The sequence below is a fragment of the Bos grunniens genome, chromosome 2, assembly GCF_055505025.1.
Source record: "Bos grunniens cultivar Pamir isolate PY7600 chromosome 2, Bosgru_T2T1.0, whole genome shotgun sequence".
Taxonomy (NCBI): domain Eukaryota; kingdom Metazoa; phylum Chordata; class Mammalia; order Artiodactyla; family Bovidae; genus Bos; species Bos grunniens.
Genome location: NC_141166.1, coordinates 3330100 through 3348741, shown reverse-complemented (window position 1 = coordinate 3348741; position 18642 = coordinate 3330100). Strand labels below are relative to the sequence as shown.

Below are 18642 nucleotides of genomic sequence, written 5' to 3'. Positions count from 1 at the left end.
TATTTGTCACGTATCACAAATATTCTTCATGTTTTATTCTCCACTCCCTTCCCCCAGCCTGGGCTCCCTGTGTTACAGAGCAGCTTCTACATTTATTAAAAACATTTGTAGTTCATGAACTATACAAAGACGGGCAGTGCAACAGATTTGGCATGCAGGCCAGTTTGCTGACCTCTGACCCAGATTATTATTTCTTTAATATTTTCTTTAGTATCATCGACACATATACAGTAATAGATAGCTAGTGGGTAGCTGCCATATAATACAGGATGCCCAGTCTGGGGCTCTGTGATGACCTAGAGGGGTGGAATTGGGAGGGGGGCAGGGAGGCTCAAGAGGAAGGGGATATATATATATATATATATATAAAATTATGACTGATTTTGAGTTGTTGTGTGGCAGAAACCAACACAGCATTATAAAGCAATTCTCCTCTAACTAAAAAAAAATCTTTTCTTTAGATTCACCTTGTATGACTTAAATAAATTCATTTGAAAAGGAAATTTTACATCCCTTAATAGAAGATGACCGTGAAAATAACCTAGAAAAGCAAACTGGCTTCATTAAATTTTCACCAGGTCCAGCCCAAGGGTCCAAGCCTGGGGTCTGTTCTGTCTGTACTAAAGACACACGGAAAAATTCCAGGGACAAATAGAGTGAGGTAGACTTTCTCCTGGTCAAATGCAAAGAAAACACATGGGAAAAGAATGAATAAGAGGTCATCTCACTGTTGAATGCCGCATCCTGCACGGCCTAACATCCTCTTGTGGGAGGCGCCATCGGAAGTGCCATCACTGCGCCCGGCCCTGGTCGTGGAGACCACTCATGGCGTGTGCTGAGTTCTAATCACGGAGGCAAAACGCTGCCTCTGACCTGCTGTGAGCCAGCCTCGACAAGTGTTTTGAAATCGCCTAATGACAAGTTGATGGCTTGTGCAGGGAATTATTACCGTTAATAAAATACTAATCACAGTAATGGGGGTGAATTTGGGCTGATGAGACCTTAGTGCCTGAAGGCCGTCAAAGATCTTTGAAAAGCATCGTTAAAATAATAATTAAAATTGCAGCAAGAGTGAGTCAAGGTCATGAAAGCAACTGAGGCCCCGTGGAGGAGGCCGCAGAGAAAGTCTTGGGATCCCACCTGCCCTGCTCCAGGCAGAGGCCTGCAGGAGGCTCTTGAAGATGAGATAAACAGAGTTGGAAATTTGTTGGAGGTGCTGAGGCCCCTAGTGAGATGATGACTTTTAAAGATTAATTAACTGTGGCGCTCGGTCTTCGTTGCTGTGCTTGGACTCTCTCTAGTTATGGGGAGCAGGGGCTGCTCTTGATGCCACGTCTGGGCTTCGCATTTCAGGGGCTTCCCTTGTTGCGGAGAATAGGCTCTAGGGCGGCCCGTTCCCTTGTTCTGGAGAACAGGCTCTCTACAATTTCCGTAGTTGTGGCATGTGGTCTACAGTGCGGGCTCAGTAGCCGTGGTGCACAGACTTCATTGCTCCGTGGCATGTAGGATCTTCCTGGACCAGGGACTGAACTCACTGCCCACGGCACTGGCAGGCAGATCCCTAACCGCCGGGCCACCGGGGAAGTCCCAGGATGATGACTTGATGCGGGGCCTCTCGTCGGGGGCTCATCTGAGTAATGCGGATAACGACACCTATGTGCAGGAGGAGGGGCTGGACCATAAGAGCCCTGGCGGTCCTTGTCCCCTGCTGCCAGCTCTTCTCAGCTGGGAGACGGATCCTGGCACCCTGGTCATTTCGCTGGCCGGGTGCTCTCCATCTGGGAGAAAACACTTAACTCAGGGGTTGCGAACTTGCTCCCGGGGGGCCAGATCTAGCCCTGAGATGTGTTTTTTTTCTCACCGGTAAAGTTAAAATTTAGAAAACAACCTTTGGGATTTATTACATATTATGAAGTAACAATAGCAGGCAGAATCATACACGGCACTTACCTTTATAGCTCATGAACTGTCACACAGCAGACAGCTGCAAGCGCTGGCTAGGCTGAGAGCAAAAGCCCTGCAGGCGCCCTGGACGCCCCTGGGTCCCCTCCAATCGCTTGGCACCATTTAAAAAAATTCTTTAAATGACTGTGTGATACTGTTTTTTTCTGACACCAAACTGTGTGCTTTTCTCCCATACCCATTATACAATTCTTCAACACCAGCTAAATGTCCCACAGACTGCACAAGTTCAGGGCACGGACCACCCAAGACTGCCCCCATTTCAGAGAACAGTCACGAGTTCCAGGCCCACCTGCACTTCTCCCCAACCAGGTATAAATCCGGGTTTAAATCCACAGCCTCCTCCTTGGCGTGGAAGTCACACATGTGTGGGGTGGGGTCGTGAGGGGAGTGGGACCCGCTCGAATCCTGGGGGAGAAGCTTTGTATTGTGGGGGCGGCACGGATCTGGGGGCCATATAAGCCTGGGTTTCAACCTTTAGGCCGCCACCCCAGACAAGTGCAGTCTTCCGGGCCTCAGGTTCCCTCTCTCTAACTTGGGCAGAATTACTGCCGCCTCACAGGGTCACTGTTAGGACTGAGTAAGTGCTGAGTAGAAGCTCCATAAATGGTTCGTTGCTGCATCCAGCCTAAGGAGAGGGGTTGCAAGAAACCAGGGGTGTCCCATCTCTGCCTCCTTCAAAGCCAAGTTCAAGGCCATCTCCTTCAGGAAGCCTGGCCCCACCGTCCCTGTCTTTGCTTTCGAGTTCCCCAGGACTTTGGTTTATGGACAGCATCCCCTCCTGCCGCTGCTGCTCCTCCCAGCCTCCGGGAGCACTCTGCCCCTTGTCATTCATCACTTTTGATGCTCTGTGGGTATCGCTGGGCCGCGGAGCCTCCTTGGGGGCGGGGTTCTGGGAGAGTAGACAGTAGGGTCTACAGGTCCTGCAGACCCTCTCCCACCCTACGCCTGCTCCGGGGCTCAGCAGAGGGCATGGCTTGCTGGTGGTGGACTTTGGTCTGTCTCTTGTCCCTTCTTGGCAAGGAAATATAAGGGGATGACTTCTCTTTTGCCAGAGAACATAACTGGGGGTTGTGCACCTGTCTCGTTTAACAGCCCCCAAGGTTTTTTTTTTCCTAATGGTAAAAAAAAAAAAAAACAAAAAATGATGTATAGTTTTATTTTGGTAAACTATGCATAACATGTGATTTACCGTTTGAACCATTTTAAGTGTACAGCTCAGTGGTATTTAATTCATTCATAGTACTGTGCACCTGTTACCAGTAACCGTTTCCAGAATTTGTCATCATCCCAAACTGGTACCCTGGACCCATCAAATACTAACTGCCTGCTCCGCCTGCCTCCAGTCCCTGGTACCCGCCCTTCCACTTTCTGTCTCTGAAGCCTGTTCTAGATGCCTTACGTAAGTGGAATCGGGCAATGTTTATCCTTCCGTGTCTGGCTTACTTCACTTGGCATAATGTCTTCTGGATTCCTCCGTGTGACAGCATGTGTCAGAGTCTCCCTTCTTTTTATGGCTGAGTAACAGCCCATTGGGCGTCTTTGCCGCGTTTTGTTTACTCATTCATCCATAGACAGACACTTTGCTTGTTTCCAGGTCTTGGCTACTGTGAATAACACTGCTCTGAGCGCTGGTGAGGATGTCTTTTAGTCCCTGCTTTCAATTCCTGGGTACATACTCCTAGGAACGGAACTGCTGGTAGTTCTATGTTTAACTTCTTGAGAAATTGCTGAACTGTTTCCCATCACGTCTGCACCTTTTATATTCTCACAAGGGGTGCACGAGCGTTCCAAATTCTCTACATTCTGGTCAACACTTGTTAATTCCAGCCCCCCACCTTTTTTTTTTTTTTGGATGATAGCCATCCTCGTGGGTGTGAAGTGTATCTCATGTGGTAACACTATAATTTTAAGGGTAGCTCTTATAGGCCCACTTTACAGTGAGGGAAACTGAGGCTCAGAGAAAAATAACTTGACGTCACACACTTGTGTAATAGGGAAGGCCCTTCGGATGCTATTACAAGTTAATCACGAAACGGATGTTACCCATAAGCTTAAATTATACCTAATGGTCCGTCTCTGGGAACCCTGCCTCCCAAGTAATGACATTAAGCTAAAATACCTTTGTTTAGCTCACAGATTGCATCCTGACCAGGCCCACCTGTGAGTGACTCTGGCGGCTGACCGGGACCAGGAAATGTTTGACTTTCCTCCCATCCCTTTTACATAGAGGAGCCCTGATGGTCTCTGGGGCACGAGTCTACCATCTTCTCGGCCTGCCGGCTTGCTGAATAAAGTCGCGATTCCTTGCCCTATTGACTCGTCTCTTGGTTTATCGGTCTGCGGTGTGGTGGGCAGTGCCAGCCTGGACTTGGTAACACTCGGCGCTGGGTGTAGACAGGGCTGGGAGGTGGCTGTCCCTGCCGCCCCACTCGAATTCCTTGAGGGTAAGGACCGTGTCTTCCTGTTGCTTTGTGAGCACCAAGAAGGAAGAGAACTCTATCCTAGAACTACCGAATCTGGGGGGAGCTGAACGGCCCCGCGAGACTGTCTCTCCCGAGCCCCCCACCATGTTTTAGCTGGGAAGTCTGAGGCTCTGAGAGGGTGACTCACGCCTGGGTGAGCAGCAGGACAGGGACAGGCGTCACTGGCCCTGGGCCGCGACCCTGGGCCCACAGCGTTGCCACTCTCCGGTTGCCTCTCCGGTTGCTTGCCACTCTCTTATCTGAGCCGTGGCATGGCTGGGCACTGGGAGGCGGGCCTGGACTCCAGGTCAGGGGACCAGAGTCCATCCAGGTCACAGGGGGTGACCTGTGCCTCCCCAAAGCCTCCTCCAAAACAGATGTCAGCCCTGCCTGTGGGCCGGGGGGCCTGACTTTCCCCTGATAGGTGAGGATGGTGGCTAACCTCGAATGGGACCCCCAGAGGAGGGCTGAGGTCTGAGGACTCCTGACCACCGGCCAGACAAGCTCCTTCCCCCAGACAACCTCGGTGGTTGTCTCCAAAGGAGGCCGAAGGTCCCGAGGATGGATTCCAACCCAGTGGCAGAGGCTTTTCTTGGCTGCCTGGGAGGTGGGGATCCAGGGAGTAAAGGGAGGGGTCTGTCCACCCACTGAACCGGGGGGCATGCAAGTCACAGGGGCAGCCCTGGCTGGACCACATACTAGTTGTGTGATGTTCACAAGTCAGTTGAGATTCCTGGGCCTCCGTTTCCTCATCTGTAAAATGGGGATGTGAGCGTGTGCTCATAGCATCGCCTGAGGGTCAAATGATTGCCTGTGTGAATAAAGCGGAGGCAGGTAAGCGCCTGATCCATAACAACTACTCAGCAACATGAGCTACAATTATTCGCCATTTTCTGCCTCATCTTGAGCTACTAGCATTGGGCTGGGTGAGAAGCTAAATGTTAGGGTTGTGTCCGAACTGACCTTTCTTCCCAGTTTAGGTTTTTCTGGAAGAGGTTCTTTCCCTTCCCTCTGAGGCCTGACCCCTGGATCTCCATCTCTCATCGTTACCTATGACACCATCGCCTTCATCTTTCCAAGGGTTGGCAGACGGAAACCAGTGGTGTTACTGCTCTTCCCAGGGATGTTTACATTTCAAGGCTGGGGGCGGTCCTTTAAAACCCTTACCAGCAAGGATCAGGCTCTGCTGGCTTCAGAAGTCTTTGCAGCGCAAAGTAATATGAATAACGATACCGACCATTCATTACCCACCTACCGCGTGCCAGACATTGGTCTGAATCCCTTATATGCCTTCCCTTCCTTGTCCTAACAAAAGCCTGAGGTTGGGACTTTTATTGTCACCCCATTTTATAAATGGAGATAGTGAGGCACAGACCATTGGTAACCTGTCCAACTATCACACGGTAAGTGGCAGAGAAGGGACACAAACGCAGGCAACCTGACTCCAGAGTCCACTGCAGCCTCTATGTAACCGAGCACTCAGCATGCATCAGGCATGTGTTCCAGATGCTTTATAGGCATGACTGTCTCTGGTGTCTCTGCCTGGCAATATGTTGGGTTTCTCTTTTAACCCTCACACGAGCCCTGTGGGGTATATTGCCCTCCAATTTAAAGGTGAGACAGCGGAGACCTGGAGAGAGAATAGCTGCTGTTGCCTCTTCTGCTGTTGCAGTATCCCCTCAGAAGCTGTTTTGTCCTGACCCCAGTCCCCTGGGGATGGGGGGAGTGTGAGGAGTGGGAGAGAAGGCATTGGCTTTGGAGACAGAATTTCAGATTCCCACCTGTGCTGCTGCTAGCTTCGCAACTCTGGGAAAATTCCAGAGCCTTGTAGAGCCTGGCTGTTCTCGTGAGTACAGTGGTGGAAGTTGTGCCCATCGCAAGGGCTGTTGTGAGCCTGAAATAGAAGATGCTCTGGGCAGAAGGCACATAGTAGGTGCTCAGTAAATCGTTTCATTGCCCCTGAAGTGACATGTTTTGCTCCGTGTCCTTATAACACTCTGCCAGCTGCCTCTCTTGGTCTTGCTTACTCGAGGTGAGCTCGTGTCTAGTTCTTCCAGGACCTGGGGCTGCAAAGTTCTTGAAGTCAAAGTCCGCATCCCACGCATCTTTAGATCTCCCACTTGGCCCAGTGCTTTTTATTTTACACAATAATGTTGGGTTCTTTTCCCCTGAAGTGAAAACAGCTTTTCTATTTCTCTCCTTTGAAAAGCCTGCGCTGTGCTCAGTCGTGTCCGACTCTTGTGACCCTGTTGCCTGTAGCCCGCCAGGCGCCTCTGCCCATGGGACTTTTCAGGCAAGGATACTGGAGTGGGTTGCCATTTCCTCCTCCAGGGGATCTTCCCGACCCAGGGATCGAACCCCTGTCTCTCATGTCTCCTGCATTGGCAGGCAGTTTCTTTACTGCTTTCCACCACCTGAGAAGCTCCCTTTTAAATGTAATAAGGGCTCATTTTAAAATTCAGGCAGAATTTGACCAGCTTTGTCAAATGACGTGAGGTTTAAGAGATAATGGTGTTGATATCCTTACCACTGTGGTGACTTGCAACTGTTTTTGTATGTGTTACACACGCACACATGCACATATATATTTATATCAATTCAGTTCAGTCGCTCAGTCGTGTCCGACTCTTTGCGACCTCATGGACAGCAGCACACCAGGCCTCCCTGTCCATCTTCTGGATCTTGCTCAGACTCATATCCAGCAAATCGGTGATGCCATCCAACCATCTCATCCTCTATTGTCCCCTTTTCCTCCTGCTGTCAATCTCTCCCAGCATCAGGGTCTTTTCAAATGAGTCAGTTCTTTGTATCAGGTGGCCAAAGTATAGGAGTTTCACCTTCAGCATCAGTCCTTCCAATGAATATTCAGGACTGATCTCCTTTAGGATGGACTGGTTTGATTTCCTTGCTGTCCAAGGGACTCTCAAGAGTCTTCTCCAACACCATAGTTCAAAAGCATCAATTCTTCGGTGCTCAGCTTTCTTTATAGTCCAACTCTCACATCCATACATGACCACTGGAAAAATTATAGCTTTGACTAGACGGACCTTTGTTGGCAAAGTAATGTCTCTACTTTTCAATATGCTGTCTAGGTTGGTCATAACTTTTCTTCCAAGGAGCAAACGTCTTTTAATTTCATGGCTGCAGTCACCATCTGCAGTGATTTTGGAGCCCCCAAAAATAAAGTCTGTCACTGTTTCCATTGTTTCCCCATCTATTTGCCATGACGTGATGGGACCAGATGCCATGACCTTAGTTTTCTGAATGTTGAGTTTTAAGCCAACTTTTTCAGTCTCCTCTTTCAGTTTCATCAAGAGATTCTTTAGTTCTTTATCCGTATATGTTATTATTCAGAAAACACTGAAAGGCGTGTAAAAGAACAAAAACCGTCAGCTGACCTTTGGGATGTTCTTACAGAATTTTCCCCCATGTATATACATGTGGACAGAGCCACAGACCAAAGATGAATACTTTAAAAGTGGGATTTTATAGTTGTATTAATTTTTAATTGAAGTATAGTTGATGTGCAGTATTACATAAGTTACAGACGTACAGACAGTGATTCACAATTTCTAAAGTTTATGGTTCCTACACAATATTGGCTGTATCCCCTGGCTGTACAATGTCTCCTTATATACACAGTAGGGCACCTGTGGCCCCCTGCCCGCGTCTCGTCCCTCCCCTCTGCTCTCTCCCCCACTGGTAGCCACCAGTTTGTTCTCTGTATCTGTGAATCTGTTTATTTTTTGTTATATTCACTAGTCTCAGTTTTTAGATCCCACGTACAAATGATATGGTTTTATAGTGTTTCACAGTGGTGCCCTTTCCCTTCAGTGATAACTGGAGGACCTCCTTCGTGCCAATAAAGATGTGTGTGTTATCCTCAGGATTTCTTGAGTATGACTTCTTATGGACATGTCATGACTTAAGCAGTCAATCCCCAGTTGCTGGACACGGAGGTGACGCCTCTCATCTGAGCTATGCTGGAAGGTGCAGGGCAGGTTGTGGACCAAGGAAGCCTCTGGCTGGCTGAAAACTCTGCAGTTACGAAATAGCCATCGGGGAAGTCACCAAGGCTGACATGGTGACTTCTGCGGCGAGTCATTTCAAACTTGCGTTCAGGACAATTAGGGAGCTGGTCCTGTCATCAGGGTCTGGGATGAGTTCAGACGCATTCCTCCTTTTCATGGCCCTGGAAGAGGCAGGCCTCCGGGAAGAAGGGCTTTGACTCATTCCTTGCTGGCTAACCTCCCGCGAGGCAGCCCCATGACTGGGGTGTCTGTTTCAGGAGAAACAGGACCACGAGGCCACAGAGGACCTGCCTCCTCTGAGTGCTTTCCCTGGCAAGTGAAAAGCTGTTTGCAAACCAGAAATCGGAGGTGGGTTATGTGGGAATTTACCCAGCTCATCTCTTAATGGGAGCAAAGCAAGCCAGTGGAGGAGACAGGAGGGTCCCCACGGGGTGAAGACGCCCCTGTCCTGCCCCATCTTGCTCCTGGAACTCCCAGGGCCTCCCTGGCAACAACCCACACCCTGCAGCTGCAGGGTCCTTGCTCATCCTGAGGTCGATGTGGACATTGCAGTGTCCAGGCAGGACCTGGCTTAAGGTTTCGGACCTAAGATTGCCAGGCCCTGGGACAAGGGAAAGAATCTAGCTTTTCCTCTCCAAGCCTCAGTTTCTCCATCTGTAAAAGCAGAATGAGAGTCTTTCCTCAGATTGGTGAGGTTTGGAGAGAATGAGGTGATCCATGTGAAATGATGCCTGGCCCATAGACTAGTTCTACTGGGACGGATCTGAGAAGGACAGCATGAGGAATGAGCGAAATGAGAGAAGTACCTGTTGGTTCTTGGGGTCAGAGGCCTGTCTCTTCGGGCAGAGATGGATGTGTTGCATCATGCAGCCGGGCACTTTGTAGAGCTTTCTGACAACCAGAACAGGGAAGCCTGGGAGGTCATCTCTGACAGAGGGCGACAGGCTTTCAAGTGACTGCAAAGAGCCACCCACCTCTGTCAGGCTCCCTTCCAGGAACGTAATAGTGTTTCATTTAGCCCCTACCACAGCCTCACAGGGGCTCCTCCAAATGGCTCGGTGGGTAAAGAATCTACCTTCAATGCCGGAGCTGCAGGAGATGTGGGTTCGATCCCTGGATTCGAAAGATCTCCTGGAGGAGGAAATGGCAACCCAGTTCAATATTCTTGTTTGGAAAAATCCCGTGGATGGAGGAGCCTGGTGGGTTACAGTCCATGGGGTTGCAAAGAGTCGGACAGACTGAGCACGCACAGCGCACAACGCGACCCCATGGGGCAGAGGCATGGTAGCTGCTTTATAGACAGAGAAACTGAGGCTCAGAGGGCCCGCACCACACATCCAGGAAGGGGCCATCTCATTAAGCTCAGGGCTTGAAATAGCGTAGGGTGCATCAGAGAGAGGGCCCTGCGGGGGCTGGGGGCTGGGGGCTGGACTTCCGGCTGCACTGGCAGAGGGCAAGTGGCCTGGGGCTGGGGTGACAGGGCCTGGCTTCTCCCTTCCAAGGAGATAGATGGTTTCCTTCCCTTCCTTAAGGAGCCCTCACTTCCTGCCATGAGGGAGACAAGGAATTAGTGGGAATGCTACGGACAAATGAATCTACAGTGGGGAAGAGTGAGAAGAGGTCCCTACCTACCCTGCTTTTGAGGGTGCAGAGCGGTTCTAGGGGAAGTGCTACCCTTAAAATAAAAAAGCACTGATTACGCTAAATATGTTTATGGAAGTAGAGTTGATTGTCAAGATTGTGTTAGTTTCAGGTATCCAGAAAAGTGATTTTTTTGATATATTTTTTCAGATGATTTTCTATTGTAGGTTTTTACAAGATATTGAATATAGTTCCCTATGTTATACAGTAAATCCTAGTGTTGATCTCTGACTGTACTAAATATTGGACTTGCCTGGTCAACCCTGAATATTCATTGGAAGGACTGGTGCTGAAGCTGAAGCTCCAATGACTAATTGGAAAAGACCCTGACGCTGGGAAAGATTGAGGGCAGGAGAAGGAGGGAGCGACAGAAGATGAGATGGTTGGATGGCATGATCAACTCAATGCACATGAGTTTGAGCAAACCCTGGGAGATAGTGAAGGACAGGGAAGCCTGGCGCACTGCAGTCCATGGGGTCACAAAGAGTCAGACACGACTGAGCGATTGAACAAGGAAACAGCTGGTGGCCCAGTGGTAAAGAACCCGCCCGCCAGTGCAGGAGACTCAGGAGATGGGGTTCAAGCTCTGGGTCGGGAAGATCCACTGGAGAAGAAAATGGCAACCCGCTGCAGTATCCTTGTCTGGGAAATCCCATGGATGGAGGAGCCTGGCGGGTTACAGTCCATGGGGTTGCAGAGAGTCGGACACAACTTAGTGACCAAACAACAAGACAATTAGCTGGGATTTGGAGCAATCTGAATTCTCATATGCTGCTGCTGGGGGTATACATTTAGATGGCCAACTTGGAAAACTGTCTGGCTATATCTACTAACTCTAAACATACACAACCCCTGCCACACAGCAATCCCATTCCCCAGTTTCTCCTCAAGAGCAAATGCTTATGTTCACCTAAAGACAGAAATGAGAAGGCTCTTGGCAGCTTTACTTCAAATAGCCCCAAACTAGAAAGCACCCACATGTCCACCATGGTAGAATGGAGAAATACACTGTGATGTGTTGATAGCACGTGATGTGACCCAGCAAAGCAGCACAAACTGCGTGGGTGGGTCTCCCACAGATGAGACTGAGCGAAAGAAGTGAAAAAACGTACTGTCCGATTCTGTTGTCCATGAGGCTAGAAGGGAATCCATGGTGAGAGACGTCAGAGCCCAATCACCTTTGGGAGGTGTCACTGGAAGGGGTCACCAGGGAGATTTCTGTTTGCGGGAAATAAACTGGGTGTGGAGTACCCTAGGGTGTGCATGTGTAGGAATTCATCGAGCTGTACACATATTTGTTGAATGTACATCATTCCTTAATGCAAGGTCGAAACAAGACAGCAAATGAAGAAGTGCTGCTACAGCCAGGATCTGGAGGATAAGTGAGAGCTAGTCAGCGAGAAGGGGACTGGTGTCCCTGGAGGCGGGACCAGCATGTGTAAAGACCCGGACGTGGGAGCGTGCGGTGTTGCTTCTCATCGCGGCTCTGGGCTCGTCTGACGATGTCCCTGCTGGTCGCTTCTCCGTGCCCGGTTCTACTCACTTGAAGGCCAACACCATGGAACAGGATGGTAGAAATCACTTCAGGGGCTCACTTCTCAGATCAATGCTTGAATGTTCCATCTTTGGGTGGTCGAGGAAGAGGCTAGAGCAGGAGCAGAATGGATGGGGCTTGGAGTTCAAAGTTGGGTTCAGAGTTCAACTGTGCTGTGAATTGTGTTTTGGGATAGGCTCTTTACCCCCTGAGCCTTGGGCTCCCCATCTGTAAGAAGGGTCTTTAACATGCAGAGGTTTAGTGATCGAGTCAGGGTAAAGAAGATACTGGGCTTCCCAGGTAGTAAAGAACCCACCTGCCAACACAGGAGACATAAGAGATATGAGTTTGATCCCTGGGTGAGGCAACCCACTCTAGTAATCTTGCCTGGAGAATCCGCATGGATGGAGGAGCCTGGCAGGCTACGGTCCATGTGGTTGCAAAGAATCGGACACAAATGAAGCGACTTGGCACCCATGCAAAGAAGATGTTTAACAGGCGCAGTCATTTGGAAATGATGGAAGAAGGCCTAAAAGCAAGGGCCTATCCAAATTTGTGGCTCCCTCTAGAATGATCCAGCATGGCCCTGGTTAGGCTTCTGCAACCCTCAGCCTTTACTTCCTGTCACATGGAGCTCAAAGACCCCCCGCCCCCAGAACGGTTCCTGGCAGGGGGTTGAGGAATGTTGATTCACGATAACTGGCACTTAAAGCATGCCAGGCACTGCTCTCAGCCATGTGGACTTGTTTCGTCCTCATGGTAACCCCATATACTGCTACCATCCCATTTTACAGAGGGAGAAACTGAGACACAGAACAGGTGAGTAACTTGCCCATGGCCACACAGTGATCGACTGAGCCTGGCCCTGCACACCCTGCCTGTAACCACACTGCCATACCGCCCAGCTGGCCTGCGTGAGAGAGGCCTGGAGAAGGCCCTGGGAGCAACCAGAGTTCTGCTGACCAAGAAGAGGGCTGTCTGGGCAGCCAGTGGGACACTCTGGCGCCCTGACGTCGGTGAAACCCACGCCCTTTTCGAGGAAGGCAAACCCACCCAGAATAATTGTTGAGCCAACAGGTAGCTTAAGCCGCCTGTAAGCCTGGAGGTGCCCAGGAGGGATGAGGCTGGGCAGCGTGCCGTGGCTGCTGGGATGGGCGAGAGTCACCCTTTCTGCCAGCTCTTTTTTTTTTCTGGCTGTTGTTATTGTCATTATTGTTTGGGGGGAGGAGAGATGGGCCCTCTCAAGAATTTGCCTGTGCCTTTTAAAGGATTAATTTCCACCTGGAGCTCCATGTGGGACTAATAGCCACTCCCTTTTCTCCGTGCAGCCCTGTTTTACTGCTGTCTTTCATTTCGCCGTGAAGACACCTGATGGGAATGTTCTAGAAACTGCAGCCTGGGGGTGGGAATGGGGGATGCAAGGGAGAGGGCAGTTCATTCTTCCTGGCAACAGAACTGGGCTCAGATGACGGGGAAGGCCACCGGGTGTGGGATCGTGGGAGAGGCTTATTTTTTGCCCTGCTTCTTGAGACATTTATGGGCTTTTCACACTGGCATAAGCAAAAAGAATGAAAAAGAAATAATGGTGATAATAGCTAACATTTTACTGAGCATTTACTGCGTGCTGGCTTTATATGCATTAAGTCATTTAACCCTTAACCACCCTCCCAGGTAGGTATTCTTTTTTTTTTTAAGTCTTTATTGAATTTTTGTTATAATATTGCTCACTTTATGTTTTGCTTTTGTGGCCCAAGGCATGTGGGATCTTAACTCCCTTATTGGGGACTGAGCCTGCACCCCCTGCCCTGGAAGGTGAAGTCTTCACCTCTGGGCCACCAGGAAAGTCCCCGGGTAGATATTTTTATTAGGCCCATTTCCAGATGAGGAATTGATGTGCAGAAAAGTAAATAAGGTAATGCAAAATTCAAACTACCAAATTTTAGAAGAGGTTGGCAATAGAAAGGAAGGTCCTACGGATGCTATAATGTGAATTTGAAAAACATGATACTTGGTGAAAGAAGCCAGGCGAGAGGGATCACACATTGTATGATTCCATCTATAGGAAATGTCCATAAAAGGCGAATCTACAGAGAGGGAGAGACAATCACGGTTGCCTGGGGCGGGAGGCGGAAACAGTAACAGTAAAAGAGATCTTACTGGGAGGGATGACATCTTCTGAAACTGATTTATAGTGGCGGTTGTACAATTTGGTTAATGTACTAAAAACCATTGAAATGGGTGGATTACATGATATGTAAAAAATGCCTCAATAAAGTTATCAAAGAAATGTAATTAAAATGTGAAACCCTAATATGTATTGAATACCTCTTAGGTACTTTACAGGGATTTTTTTCCAGTGCCAACAGCTCGTCCAGTTGTTTACCTAAACTCATCCTTGTTGACCACCTGTCACGTGCCAGGCATCATGCTGGGATATGGAGGTTCAGTGCTGAACTTGACCTAGTATTGGCGCAAGACCCTTGGCCTGATGGAAGGTATGGAGTAGCAACTGTTGGGGGTGAGGTGTTGTCTGTCTCCACGAGCTCCCCCAGGGTTTCTGGAGCTCTTGCATTGTTCTCGGCTGTTTCCCCAGAATTAGCGCAAGGTCTGTGCTGAAGCAGGAGGTCAGTAAATGATCTTGGACTGTTTGGGTCTCTCCAGGCCCAGAACAGAGTTAGGTGCCCCCACCCCACCTGGCCCCTCCAGGAGGGCTTCACACCCTGATTCCAGGGCATTGTGGTTAGCAGGACAGATCTGTCTGAGAAAAGGTGGCAAGGAACTGCTCCCGAGGTGTGGCTTCTTAACCCTTTCTGTGGGTTAAGGCCCTTTGGGCATCTGGGGAAGCCTGTGAATCCATCTCATAATAATTTTTAAAATATTGCATTCAGACACCAGTAACAATTTTACTAAAATACAACTATCAAAATACTAAAGAAATTGTGATATAGTAACATGTTTATTAATACATTAAGTAAGATTTACTGGTGAATTGAATATGATATTAAGAGTATGGTAGCTTAAATGATACTTTGAGATATATAAAAACTGAAGGTGATGTGAAAATACCTGTGATTTCTATTAGTAATAACATCACAGGGACTTCTTGTTGCCTGCATTCATGATCAAAGGAAATACTAAATAGCATTCAGGCAAAGAGTTGGACATGACTGAGCGACTGAACTGATTCAGGTACTGTGAAGTGAAGCTCGCTCAGTCGTGTCCGACTTTTTGCGACCCCATGGACTATAGCCTATCATGCTCGTCCATCTGTGGGATTCTCCTGGCAAGAACACTGGAGTGGGTTGCCATTTCCTTCTCCAGGAGATCTTCCCAAGCCAGGGATCGAATCCGGGTCTCCCACATTGCAGGCAGATGCTTTACCAGATTCAGGTACTAGTGAAAATAAAAATGTAACTTTTGTCTATATCATGGACTTTGCAGAATTCTATCCTTAGCAATCCCCACCCCACCCTGGGGAATCCGTGAACTCCTGCTGTAAGGCAAACAGCTTTGATTCTTTAGGTTAGATAAACAAGAAAATTACCAAGAGAGGAGAGAACAAAGACCAAAGAGCAGTCATCACATCTGGTTGGGTAAGGCAAAGAAAGATTTTAAGACAGGTGAGTTTCTGCTGGGGGTGTTGGAAAGGTGAGCCTATGTTTGGAATGGAGCAAGGAGCTGGGGTTGAGGGAAGGAAACCTGGGGTTTGCTCTTGTGACTGAATCAAAAATAGCCAACTAACATCACAGCCACGACCTCACCCCAGAGCATGCCCGTGTTTCCTTTATGTCTCTTCTGTCACTGAGAACACAAAGCCTTTGTCCCTCTGAGAAAGGGTACCTGCCCTCAAGCTTACACACAAAGAGAGAGAACAAACACATTAAGTTAATAGGACAAAAATTTAATTGCAATTCAAAAAATGCAGCCGAAAGAATGTGGAACATGCCACGTATCTGGTTAAATGCATACACTGCCAGCCCCAGGCGTTCAAATGTGGGGGTCACCTCCCTCTGAGGTTTCGACTGGGGAAATGGACAAGAGGCCAGCCGCATCGTGTAGGCAGGTTACAGTGTGTGTTTAGGGGTGGATCACTGCTCCACTGGTCTCAGCGACCTCTGTAATATTGGGATAACAAGTATGGCACCTGATACATACTTAGCATTCAATAATGGGAACTATTATCAGTATTCAAAAAATAATCAGAGATGTGTGCAAACTGGTTTAAGAGACACCAGGCTTCCCTGGTGGCTCAGTGGTAAAGCATCTGCCTGCAGTGCAGGAGAGGGGTTCGATACCTGGGAGGGGAAGATCCCCTGGAGGAGGGAGGGGCAACCCATTCCAGTATCCTTGTCTGCAGAATCCCATGGACAGAGGAGCCTGGCAGGCTACAGTCCGTGGGGTCGCAAAAAGTCAGAGACGACTTAACGACCAACACCTTAAGAGACACCAGGAGACTGGAGAACTTTTCTTTTTAGGGTGGTAAATCTGAAAACAGGTTTGAGTGAATAAATGAATGCGTCTTTGGGTCGGCGCCGCCCTCTAGATCTGTTCTGCCCTCAAGTGCCCCCCACGCGGTTGATGAAATGGACCCCCACTCTGGGGCCAGCTGCATCTCAGCCTGTGCGGTGGTGGGGAGGTGATCATTCGGGGCCGGGGAGTGGTAGCAGCCCAGGCTGAGCTTGCAGGTATCACGTGCCGGAGGATCTCAGCTCAGTTTCCCTACGCAGGTCCCCAGCATCCGCGCGGTCCGTCTTTGGGCCCGAGGACCAGCCGGCTCGGTATAGCCTAGGCCTATCTCGGGACGAGAGGCTGGGGTAAGCGGTGGAGGAGCCCTCCTGGGTCCACTGCGTGGGCGACGTGCCGGTGCAAGCGCCGCCTCATCCGGGGAAGGTCGATTGAGGCCGCGCCACGCTGGACTGGGGGTGGGTGCGAATGCACCTTCGGATGCTTTGGTCCCCAGCCCTTCTGGACCGAGGTCCCCCTCACTCCGCAGGAATGGGGGACCGCGGGATCTGGGGTGGTTGGAAGAAAAGGGTAGCCTCCTTGGCAAAGACCGCGGGGGAGGAGACTCCCTGGAGGGGGAAGCGAGCGCTGCCGAGGCCGCCGGTCCCTTTAAGAGGCCGGGCTGGCTCTGCGGCGATCCCACCTGACCGCATGCCTGGTGCAGTTCTGCTGGCCGTGTCCCCGGGAGAAGGATCGGAGCCGGGCCGGGCCACAGGACCCGGCGCAGGGGAGGAAGGGGTCCAGTCCGGAGCTGGGCGGGGCCTCCGGTTCTCGGAGCGCCGCAGTGGAAGGCGCGGTGGGCGGGACGAGACCGGGGTGGGCGGGGCCTCCAGCTCCGGGAGCGCCGCAGTGGTGGGCTGGGCGGGGCCTGGGGCGGGGCCTCCGGCTCCGGGAGCGCCGCAGAGGAAGGCGCGGTGGGCGGGGCGAGACCTGGGGGCAGGGCCTCTGGCTCCGGGAGCGCCGCAGAGGAAGGCGCGGTGGGCGGGGCGCGTCCGGGGGCGGGGCCTAGGTCTGCAGTGGGCGGGGCCCGCCGCAGAGGGGCAGTGCCCGCGGAGAGTCCTCTGAGCGCGGCTGCCGCGGCGCTTCCACAGTGTCTCCGACAGCCCCCGGCGCCGGGACTTGGACCCTCGCCGCCCCTTGCGAGCCGCCGCGGCCTCCACTGCTGCCCGAGTCCCTTCCCTCGCCGCGGCGCCCACACCCGGGGACGGCCCGGCTCGCCGACATCGCGGAGGCCGCGTCTGGCGCGCATCTGGAACCGCCCGGCCAGCCGCGCTGGATCCCGCGTCCGCCCTGTCCCGGCCGCGCCGGGAGCCCTGCCCGGAGCTGGAGCCGCACCTAGAGCCGCGGGCCCTGGGCCCTGAGCCGCGCGGCCGGCGCATGGTGAACTCGCTGCTGTTCGGAGAGATGGCCTTGGCCTTCGGCTGCCCGCCTGGTGGCGGCGGCGGCGGACCTGGGGGCTGCCCCGGCGGGGGCGGCAGCGGCGGCGGGGCCGGGCCCGGGCCGTCGCCGGTGACGGCGGCGCTGCGGGACGACCTGGGCTCCAACATCCACCTACTCAAGGGGCTCAACGTGCGCTTCCGCTGCTTCCTGGCCAAGGTGCACGAACTGGAGCGGCGCAACCGGCTGCTGGAGAAGCAGCTGGAGCAGCAGCAGAGCGAGCGCGAGCGGCGGCTGCGCTACAAGACCTTCTCCCGCGAGCAGGCCGTGCAGACCGGGCCGGAGCTGCTGCGGCCCCCCGCTCCCGGCGGCGGGCCGGGCAGCGGCGCGGCGGCCGGCGCCAACGCCAACCACGCCGCGGCCCTGGGCGGCCTGCCTCCCGGTGGCGGCTCGCACCCGCAGTACTACGGCCGCCTGCCCGGGACCATCTGGAGCTACACGCAGGTGCGGCGCACGGGCGGCGGCGGCGTGGAGACCGTGCAGGGCCCCGGAGTGTCGTGGGTGCATCCCGACGGCGTGGGCGTGCAGATCGACACCATCACGCCCGAGATCCGCGCGCTCTACAACGTGCTCGCCAAGGTGAAGCGCGAGCGCGACGAGTACAAGCGGAGGTGAGTGGGACCCCGCCCTGCCCCCCCCGCACTCCCTGGTGGGGGGTTGGGGGTCGTTCGGGTCTGGCGGCCCCGGAATGTGTGCGTTCCGGAGGGGCCGGGGTAGGGGGTGGGCGGCCAGCTGGTCCTAGCAGGTGGGGCTGGAAGCTGTGTTTGCAGACTTGGAAAACTCGGTTTTCTAGTTCCGAGGATGGGGACCGGCGCTGACTACCGTGGGGGACACCTCCGCTCCGTCACCGGACCAGGCACATTGTTTTCTAGGTGACATAATGACCATAGGTGTTTTATGTGATGTCACCTAATCCTCATGGCAACACAAAGTGTGGGGCATTCTTATCCTAGCTTTGTTGATGAGAAAACCGAGGCACGGATGCTAGTGACTTGCCTGAGGGGTCTTGGCTAATAGATGGTGAAGCTGGGATGTGAGATACTCCTGGCCAGTCTGTCTTCCAACTTAG

The 18642-nt window shown here is 51.9% G+C and overlaps 1 protein-coding gene and 1 long non-coding RNA gene across 4 annotated transcripts in view; both read left to right on the top strand.

The window, feature by feature from the left end:
• The window catches only part of LOC147377261 (uncharacterized), a 46511-nt gene extending 42232 nt beyond the window's left edge, over positions 1-4279 (top strand). For both annotated transcript variants that reach the window (XR_015150154.1, XR_015150150.1), the window contains 2 exons: positions 2166-2274; positions 4095-4279. This is a non-coding gene — a long non-coding RNA (uncharacterized LOC147377261). The remainder of the gene's footprint in view (positions 1-2165; positions 2275-4094) is intronic.
• Positions 4280-17179: 12900 nt separating this feature from the next.
• IFFO2 (intermediate filament family orphan 2) overlaps positions 17180-18642 on the top strand; it is a 45977-nt gene continuing 44514 nt past the window's right edge. The window contains exon 1 of one of the 2 annotated variants that reach the window (XM_086364803.1): positions 17180-18184. In XM_086364803.1, coding sequence (XP_086220929.1) covers positions 17514-18184 — 671 coding nt within the window. In that variant the 5' untranslated portion in view covers positions 17180-17513. The remainder of the gene's footprint in view (positions 18185-18642) is intronic. The other variant, XM_086364806.1, reaches the window with a different exon arrangement.